Raw genomic sequence first — 10,450 nt, 5'->3', positions numbered from 1 at the left:
AACTAACATAGAAAAAATAAGGAAAATTTTGAAAACCAACAACTACCCCGACTACTTAGTACGCGAACTATTAAAACAAAAATTAATGCAAATAGATAGTCACCGAAATAAAACAGAAATCTCAAAAGCAACAAATACAGCAAAACAATATCACAGCGTTACCTACATACCTAAGTTAAACGAAAACTGCAATCACCAACTAGCCAAAGCACAAAACATAACTTTTGCATATAAATCAAACTCCACCTTATCCTCAGTTTATACAAAACCAAAAGCCCAATTGACTCCCAACGGAAAAGCAATGTTGTGTATGAAATACAATGTAAAGGCAACGAAAGCGAAGCCTGTGACAAGGTATACATTGGAACAACTAAGCGAGCTCTAGGTACCCGGCTAGCAGAAGCAGATATAAAAACAAAACGAAAAACAATCACAGCACTAGCACAACACATAGTAACCAGTGTACACACAGCTGATTTTAAAAACACAAAAATAATAGACCAAGAGAAAAGGGAAAGAACTAGGTACACGCTGGAGAGTCTAAGAATTATGGAGAAAAGAGAAAAAACAATAAATAAAAGGGAAGATACCGATGACATTGCCGCAGCTTATATTTTATGTTTACAAAATTAGTTTAAAACGTTTTTAGTCTTGACTAAACTACCACACAAGCTGGTATTGGATTTTTAGCAATTAGGTTTTTAAAATGTTTAAGTGTTAATACTGTGAGTATTATCTTGTATCGAGTTAGAATTACATATATTATTGTCATCAAACTATATGTATATGTGAATACATACATGTATGTATGTATGTTCTTGTTTGAGTTTTTCTGCTTTTAGTGTTCCTTTTATATTTTGTATTTATGGCTGTAATAGACAAAATAAACAACGCGCCCCTGATGATGCTAATATGTTTAGCGAAACGTTGGGCTGTAATAGTGGAATAAGCTTGTTTTATTTGCACTAGAGATAATCAGATCGGACTAGCCTATAAAGGAAATTTTATTAAACATATACAAACCGATCGGAAATAACAATAACTAAAGCAAATATAATTTCACGTAATTTGCAAGAAACAAAAACACAAACACCGCCACAAAATCTTAAATTTTTTTTCCTGATTCTCTGTGGCACGAAGTGCAATTTTTTCTCGTTTGACACATATTTTTCTAATTTTTTGCGAACGTTATCTGGGTGGTACTCAGTAAAATTTCATCAACTCTTCTCTCAATTTTTATACGTTTGACCTTCAACGAGAGTTAAAATGCCACTTGGACACAGTCCACCAAAAATGTCTGAAATCGAGACAAGGTCAAAAAATTCTTCGCAAGAAGCCACCGGTGGTAAGAGGGAACCCTCAACGCGCCCGAAATCTAAAACCTTTGACCCATCCGCTCAAAAGTTTATAGCGGAAAGTGACAGTATCATGAGATACTGTGCAAAATTCAGTGATGTACCAATCCAAGACCACACCGAATTATATCTTATGATAAAAGACAAATCAGTAGATGATTGTTGGCACGGCTTCAGTCCGCCTATGATTTGGTATTTTCAAAGCCAGATGACAGCCTACCCGAAAACTTTAAGAATTCGGTAGAAGGCAAGTACTTCACTTGCCTTGAATTATATGAGGTGACCAAAGCTAAAATTGCCGATCAACTGTCGTTGATTAGAGTGATCGCCGCACCGAGTCCACCACCCCGCGTGGAACACACCTCGGCAGAGGCAAACGTTTTTCTCCAAGCCCCACCTTGTGACACGGAGACATTTTACGGCGGTTACGAAGAATGGCCCGCTTTTCGTGACATATTCACAGCGGTGTACATCAACCACCCGAAGCTCTCCCGTGCTCAAAAGTTGTATCACCTCCAGCACAAAACCCAAGGAAAAGCTGGCTCCATCGTCAAGCATTATCCGCTCAGCGATGATAACTTCGAGCTGGCCTGGGAAGCTTTACGGTCACGATACGAAAACAAACGTATCCTGGTTGACAACCAAAAAAATTTTGATGACTTTGCCGACTATTCAATCCGAGAATAGCGAGCAAATTCAAAGGCTGCAAACATCAATTAACAACTGTCTGTCAGTTCCATATTGGTGTACATATGCTCATCCAAATTGACCGAAACCACACTGTCACTTTGGGAACAATCTCACTCTTCTCGAAGAGATTTACCCTCATGGTCACAAATGGACGATTTTCTTACTTCAAGATACGAAGTAGTCGAAAGACTTAACCGGCTTCATCCAAGCCAAAATAAACAAAAACCAGTCGCTCATCAAAATGCTGCACAAAACAGGTCCTTTAACAGGACGCAAACCTTTGTGGCAGAACCTAAGAGGGAAACAACTTGCTCTTACTGCAAGTCCCCTCATCCCATTAGAGTCTGCCCACAATTTAAGCGAATTTCGGTACCAAGCCGAGTACAATTCGCAAACCAAACCAAGCTGTGCAAAAACTGCCTTGGTAATACCCATAGCACTAATGAGTGTCCGAGCAAGTGGTCATGTACACATTGCCAAGAACGGCATCACTCCCTGCTGCACATGAATCCCAAACCATATTCTCGACACTCCAGTGCGCGAGCGAATGAAACCGCCGCACAACACACTACTGCCCAGTCGACACCTCCCGCTCGACAAGCGCAGTCAAGCTCCAATTCCAGCGAGCAACCGTGCTGTTCCAAACAAGCACAAATACAATCATTGCACGCCGACAATAATAGCAAAATTCTCCTACCAACTGCCATGGTCGCGGTTGAACACGAAGGGGAATTGTTTCAACTTAGAGCCTTGATTGATCAAGGCTCCCAGAGAACTTTCATTTCCTCGAAAATTCAGAAACGGTTGAAACTACCATTCGAACATTCCAAGTTCGAAATTTCCGGCTTGGGTGGACACGTAGTACAAAGCTCCTCAAAGCTTTGTCCACTCACATTGGTTGCACCCAAAACCATGCAACGGATAAACATACAGGCTAGCGTGTTACCTCAGCTCACGAGGCACATTCACCATTAGCCGTGAAAACTGGCAGCGATTCAAGATCCTTGAACTTGCTGACCGAAGTTGCCACATACCAGCTCAAACTGATATGGTAATCGGCAGCGATATACTTCCACAAATCCTGCTGGAAGGTATACAAAATAACCGAAATGTGGTGGCATTCTCGACACAAGTAGAAGAGTGCAACTCTCAGCTCTCAGCTTCTAAAGTTTTGGGAAGAGGAGGAGATTCCACAACCTTCACAAATTTCATCTGAAGATCAGGCATGTAAGCATATATATGCAACAACAACGACTCGTGCCGCAAACGGTCGATACATTGTGCGACTTCCATTCAAGGAAGAATTTCCAAAAGAGCTGTCTCTGGGCCACTCTCGGTCTGCTGCACTTCAGCAGTTTTTTAGCATGGAGCGATGGCTCCAGAAAAAGGAGACTTAGGCACATTGTACAACAATGTGCTGCAAGAATATCTCGACCTCGGTCATATGGAGCACACGAAGCCATGCGAGATAATTTCTAATGGCAAATAAGGTAACCACCAAAGTTCGCGTGGTATTCAACGCCTCAAAAACATCTGGTTCAGGAAAATCCCTGAATGACGTGTGGCACACTGGTTCCACACTCCAACCAGATCTCATGCTGCTCATTCTGCAGTGGCGAATGCACAGATTCGTGTTCAATGGCGACATTGAAAAAATGTATCGTCAAATACTCATCCATGAGGACGATAAAGATTTTCAGCGAATCTTATTTCGCACATCGGATGACTCTCCTGTCACCGATTATAATCTTACAACCGTAACGTTCGGCGTTAATTGTGCACCATATCTCGCTTTCCGTACCCTGCATCAATTAGCAGATGACACGATAGCGACGTTTCCCTTGGCTGCCACAATACTTAAAACCTATCCTATCCGGAAGTCATGATATCGACAACGCCACTGAATCACTTGTTCAAGTGAACAAAGCGCTGAAGTCAGCTGGTTTCATACTCAAGAAACTAACGGCCAATCATCCGGCCATTTTAGAAAAATTTCCAAAGGAGGATCTTCTCGACTCCAACTTTATGAAATTTGAGAGCGCTTCCACAACCAAAACTCTTGGTATACAATGGAACGCACTCACAGATAAATTTTCAAACACCATTCTGCCTGCATCGACTTCGAATGCCGTCACAAAACGACACATTTTATCTTCTGTCGCAAAACTTTTTGACCCGGCAGGATGGCTGTCGTCAGTGATGATTCAAGCAAAGATTCTGCTTCAAGAACTTGGCTGGATGGCATTGATTGGGACGAATGTGCCAAACCCATAGCTTTAGCAAAATGGCAACAGTTCGAAGAAAATCTGCCAGCCGTCTGCTACATCGAAATCCCTCGATGGGTTAATTTCACTCCGGGGCAAGATACCCAAATCCACGGGTTTTGCGATGCCTCGAAAAAAGCATATTGCGCTGCGATTTACATCCGCGTAGATGCTAGCAACCAAAGATATTCCACTCTCTTGGTTGCAAAAAGCAAAGTCGCACCATTGAATACGGTAAGCTTGCCACGCCTGGAGCTGTGTGGTGCAGTCTTACTCGCAAAACTGGTCGCAACTTTTCGAAAACAGCTCCAATTGGAATCGTGCAACACTTTCTTATGGCCAGATTCAGAGATTGTGCTAGCTTGGCTTGAAAAGCCACCATGTACATGGAAGACGTATGTATCCAATCGTACCTCCCAAATCCTGAAATATCTTCCAACCGGTACATGGCGCAATGTTGCCAGCCAAGATAATCCAGCCGACCTCGGCACCCGCGGGTGCAAACCGCAGGATTTGGCGAATTCCCCACTCTGGTGGCACGGACCAAAATGGCTCTCTTGACATATGGATGCATGGCCAAGGTCAAAGGCGTGCAATGCATCTCCACAGAAAAGCGCAAGGTGGAGGTATATCACGCGCTCGAAGAAGAGGTCGATTTTCTTGATCGCTTTTCTTCCTTCTCTCGAGCACTTCGCGTGACTGCGTACATGTTCCGCTCCGTGAGCAATGCACGCAACAAATCAAAGGGGTTAGCTACAATCACTAATCCACATCTTCCGCATAACGAATTTCAATATGCAAAGATACGTCTTATCAACGCAGCGCAATCACGCCATTTCTCAAGCGAAAAAAGCGCTTTGCAAGATAAAAAGCCACTTAACAAAAAATTCCTCTTCTTGTTCTCAATCCTTCATTGGACAAAGACGGACTTCTACGGGTTAATGGCCGATTAGCACATTCGACATTGAGCTATAATCAAAGACACCCAATAATTCTCCCTACCGAATCGAGGTTCTTTCAGCTATATTTGGAGTTTTTACACTCGCTGCTTCTTCACGCAGAAACACGATTAATGCTCCAAATGGTAAGGCAAGAGTACTACGTACCAAAGCTAAAACCTCTAATTAAAAAATGCATTTTTCAATGCAAACAAACACGCACCAAAATTATTATGGCCGCTCTACCCCCTGAGCGCTGCAGTTTCTCACTCCCATTGTCCACAACGGGAGTAGATTTTGCTGGGCCATTCCAAATTAAAGCATCGGTGCTAAGATCTACCACCCTTATCAAGGGATACGTTTCAGTTTTTGTGTTTTTCCACAAAGGCAGTGCATCTCGAGCTATGCTCGGATCTTACAACCGAGGCTTTTCGAGCAGCATTCGCCCGCTTCGTTGACAGACGAGGTTTCCCCTGAAAAATGATGAGCGACAATGGAGAAACGTTCATAGGCGCCCAACGCACTACAGAACGCGACTTCGTTAAATTCCTTAACGAATGTTCCGTAGACATTGTAAAAAAATATGCCCCTCAAGGCATCAACTGGCAATATATACCACCCAACGCCCCCACATGGGCGGCTTGTGCGAATCTGCAGTGAAAAGATTTAAAATCCATCAAAAAAACCGCTGCAACCCACAAATTTACCTTTGAAGAATTCACGACGCTTCTGGTGCGAATTGAAGCAGTCCTCAGTTCGAGGCCTCTGTCTGCACTTTCCCAAGAACCAGCTGATATGACTGCACTTACTCCGGGTCACTTCATTCGAGGTGCGCCGCTATTGGCCATGCCCGAGCCTGATGCGGAAGACCTCCCCCTACTAACCCGGTGGGAGAAAGTCAAAGCACTTCACCACCAATTTAGCCGCAGCTGGAAAGAAGATTACCTCAAAGATCTTCAGAAGAGATACAAGTGGAAAACCCCACAACGCGATCCTCAGCCAGGCGACCTCGTCGTGATCAAAGAAGATTCTCTCCCCGCCACCGAGTGGCGATTGGGACGAATCGAAAACGTTTCGCCACGGCCCTGATAAACACATACGTGTCGTAGAAATCCGTACAAAAAATGGAGTTATCACGCGGCCACTTGTCAAACTGTGCTTCCTTCCAAAAGTACAATAAATAATTCTATACATATTTTCCTTCTGTATATTAAGGGTCTTAACTTCCCGTTTAAATATTGTACCCAAGTACTTCTCGTTTCTCTACCTTTGCTTCTACTTCCAGATCGAAGACATCACGGCATCAAGGAAGGCATGCCCCCTGGCTCCAACGGCGGAAACGGGCAACTGCCTACAATGCCGGCTCTGCCACCGGTACCACGCCTTGCGGACGTGCTCGGCCTTCAAGGCGATGAAGCCGCTAAAACGGTTGGGAGTAGCCCGAGCACAGGGTTACTGCATCAACTGCCTTGCCCTCACCCACACTACCGGGGAGTGCGACTCGCCAGGCAGCTGCAAGACCTGCAGGCTAGCGCACCACACGCTGCTGCATGTGGCAGCCAATAACCATGCGCGCACAGGCCAACGAAAGCAGCAGCCCAAGCATCGCGCACATGCAGGGAAGCCAGTAAAGACGCCCACCAACAAGGGAAGCCCGGAGCAAAAGGCGCAGAGCCCGCGCAACCAGGCGCACAATATGCGCAATCAGGCATCGCAACCGCCGCGCAAGAAGACCGCCCGACGCTCGATTGCGCGCACCCTCCAAGGCCTGACACACACACACACTCAACGTGTATAGTGGTCAACATCCATAGAGTGAAGACGTGTTTTTTTCAAGTGCTCCTGTGGAAAGTGTAGAAAAATAATAACCAAGTGACAAAAATAGTGTTGAAAGGTGCCGATAGCCTTAAATTGCGTCACCATAGATCGAGGGCGCCAAGGCATCGCCTCCTAAGCATATACAGTGTCTGAACTTAAAATAAAAAATTAAAAATCAAAGACTCATAAAACTCGCTTAACTACTTGCCTACTGCTTCGAAAGCGAAGAAGGGAGAGCTGGTAAGCAATCGGCGCGATACACTTAGAGTACACAAGTACCAAGCAAAGGGTCACCGACCTTGCCAATAACCTTCTCCCTCTACTGCTGGTAGCAACAGTGCTTAAAATTACAAATACCAAACCAAGCACTGAATACCTAGCGGCCTGGCGAGTATGAAGAGAAAGCGAAATAATGTCAAAAAGCGATAATGCAAACGATGCTCTCGACGCTTTCGCAAGCCGAGCGAGAATTGCGCGATCACCAGTGAGAAAACAATTACTCACACCCGATCAACCAATTGCGAGCGCACAACAACTGGAGGTAAAATCTCCGAGCTTCAGAGATGCGTGCGAAAGACATCAAAGCGAAAGTGATGGAGCAGATGAGACAAAAGAAGAGCGAGAGTTAATCATTGTGTTAGGCGAGAGCATAAGAGAGCTCATCAATATGATGGAAGGGCAGCGGCACATTAACATGACGATGAGAGAGCTAGTAAGCTCAATAGCCAAGCAGCACCAGAAAATACTGGCTGAATGTAAGGTAGTGCCACCGCCCACTGCATGCGACTCTAAAGCAACACAAACGGAGAGCAATACCAAGGAGAAGAAAAAAAGAGCTAATGCTGGTAACAAAGAGCTGCACGCAATGAAGACTGGCCATCCAACAATGCAGCACTCCCACGTCGCTACGCAGAACGAGCCAATAGGCGCGCAGCCTATGCCATTGCAACGCGAAGGGAAAATCGGCGCAAACCAACCAGGCGTCAGTGGAGGCGATCACATAGGATCGAAAAACAGCCAATAAACGGAGCGGTGGATTAAGGTATCGGGACGTAAGGTTAGAAGTAAACCAATGAAGCCCGATGCTGTGATCTTGAAGAAAAACGGCGATATGACATACGCAGATATGTTGAGGAAAATCAAATCACAGCCTGAACTAACTGAACTCAGCCTGAATGTTAAAAACATACGGAAAACGGCAAGCGATGAGCTTTTGTTCGAACTCAAGAAGCCGGCCAATCATTTAACCCAAAAGTTTAAGGCAGCGGTTGAAACTATACTGGGCGACAATGCGCAGGTCCGATCCCTCACCCAAGAATCACTAATTGAAATTAAAGATTTGGATAAGGTAACATCCAAGGAGGAGGTGCTGAAAGCGGTAAACGATAGCCTTATCGACGCCCATATTGGCCTGACGGCAATTCGGTCCATGCGAGCTGCATATGGGAACACGCAAACCTGCACCATGAGTCTGCCAACAGCAACTGCTTATAAGCTGCTGGAAAAATCAAAAGTCCGCATCGGATGGGTTTTTTTGCCCCATAAGGGAAAAAGAAGATTTGGTGAGATGCTACAAATGCCATGAATATGGACATGTAGCTAAGAAGTGTAAGAACGAAGAGGTGCGGAGGAAAAGACCATAAAGCAAGAGTCTGTTCAAATAGCCCGTCATGCGCCCTCTGTGCCAAACAAGGCGAAAGCAACCCAAACCATGTAACAGGCAGTCGCTTTTGTGTGGCCTTCCAACGGGCGAGAGCAAAACAAGGAGCTACTAAACAACGGCGATCATGAGGTGTCTACAGCTCAACCTCAACCATTGCCAAGCGGCCCAAGAGCTGCTTACACAAACAGTTTTCGAGCAAAATATTGACCTCGCCTTATTAAGTGAACCTTATGAAAATGAAGAAGACCTAGCGTGGATAAATAATATAACAGGAAAGTGCGCGATCTGGAGCTGCAACACCACCCCGCAGCACCTTGTAGTAACTTCATCCACAAGCGGGTTCGTAAGCACCAGAATAAACGATTTATACGTCTATAGCTGCTACATACCACCGAGCACTGATCTGGCTAGCTTTACAGCCATCATCGACGAGCTAGTTTGCGAGACTTCAACGCTTGGGCAGTAGACTTCATCGCTTGGGCAGTAGAGTGGGGATGCAGAAGAACAAACGCAAAGGGTAGACAATTACTCGATGCTCTAGCAGCACTTAATGTTATTCTGCTAAATACTGGCACCGAAAACACTTTTTGTAGGAACGGAAGGGGATCCATTATCGACCTGACCTTTATAAGCAGTGGGCTGAGCAGGGATGCCACCTGGCATATCAGCGACTGCTACACCCATAGCGATCACAGGGCAATAATAATAACCATCGAGAAACCAGCTATCGACATAGCCCCTCCCAAGAGACGCCTCGGATGGAAGGTAAAAAGCTTTGACGAAAAACTCTTCGAGGTAGCCTTCAGCAATACGCACGTTTCAGGCCCGGCAGTAGCCGCAGCACCTGAGCTCATGAAAGCCATTGTTGAGGCTTGTGATGTAGCTATGGTGCGCCAAAACCGGCATAAAGCTCGCAAGCCAGCTTACTGGTGGAACGACGAGATAGCCGCGTTACGAACACAATGTAACCGTGCCAGAAGAGTTTGCCAGCGCTCACGAAACACAGAAAATGCTACTCATCTCCGGATGGACTATAAGGAAAAGCGAAAGCTGTTTAAGAAAGCTATCTATGACAGCAAAAAGCTAATGTTTAAAGACATCTGATATGAATTGATCAGCAACCCTTTCGGGTTTGCTTACAAACTTGTGCTCAAAAAATTTGAGCATACAGTACAGCCAACATGCCCCACGCTCCTTGCACAAATCGTACACGATCTCTTTCCCGCACATACAACGTTCACGCGGGAACTCTGTGAGGAACCTACTAGTACCGTCCCGGAGGTAACGGTAGAATAGGTCACAAGTGCGGGAGGCGAGATAGCCGTTAACAAGGCACCAGGACCTGACGGAGTACCAAACGTAGCCCTAAAAAAAGGCGATTGCTTGCAATCCGGAATTATTTGCTAGCGTCTTTACTTCATGCCTTCGCGAAGGAATCTTCCCAAACATATGAAAGCTCCAGAAGCTGGTACTCATACCAAAGGTCCAAAACCCTACTTCTTCTGCTGGATATCGCCCATTGTGCATGCTGGACTCCACCGGTAAGGTACTCGAGCATATTATAAAACGTAGACTCGAAGAGGCCACAGAGATTCATCTATCTAAAAACCAATTCGGCTTCAGAAAAAGGTGTTCACCTACAGACGCAATCGATGTAGTTAAAGCAATCGCTGAAAAGGCCATTGCTGGCAAGCGGTGGTTGGGTGGTACTAAGAAATACTG

The 10,450-nt window shown here is 45.3% G+C and overlaps 1 protein-coding gene across 1 annotated transcript in view; it reads left to right on the top strand.

Moving 5' to 3' along the window:
* LOC118750540 overlaps positions 1 to 7,350 on the top strand; it is a 16,256-nt gene extending 8,906 nt beyond the window's left edge. Inside the window, exon 2 of the mRNA XM_036485254.1 lies at positions 6,533 to 7,350. Coding sequence (XP_036341147.1) covers positions 6,659 to 7,045 — 387 coding nt within the window. The 5' untranslated portion in view covers positions 6,533 to 6,658 and the 3' untranslated portion in view covers positions 7,046 to 7,350. The remainder of the gene's footprint in view (positions 1 to 6,532) is intronic.
* The last annotated feature ends 3,100 nt before the right edge of the window (positions 7,351 to 10,450 follow it).

This window comes from Rhagoletis pomonella, unplaced genomic scaffold (assembly GCF_013731165.1).
Source record: "Rhagoletis pomonella isolate Grant_MI unplaced genomic scaffold, Rhpom_1.0 Rhpom_scaffold_00294, whole genome shotgun sequence".
Classification (NCBI taxonomy): Eukaryota; Metazoa; Arthropoda; class Insecta; order Diptera; family Tephritidae; genus Rhagoletis; species Rhagoletis pomonella.
Note: the sequence above shows the minus strand (reverse complement) of the source record. Positions and strands in the feature narration are given on the sequence as shown.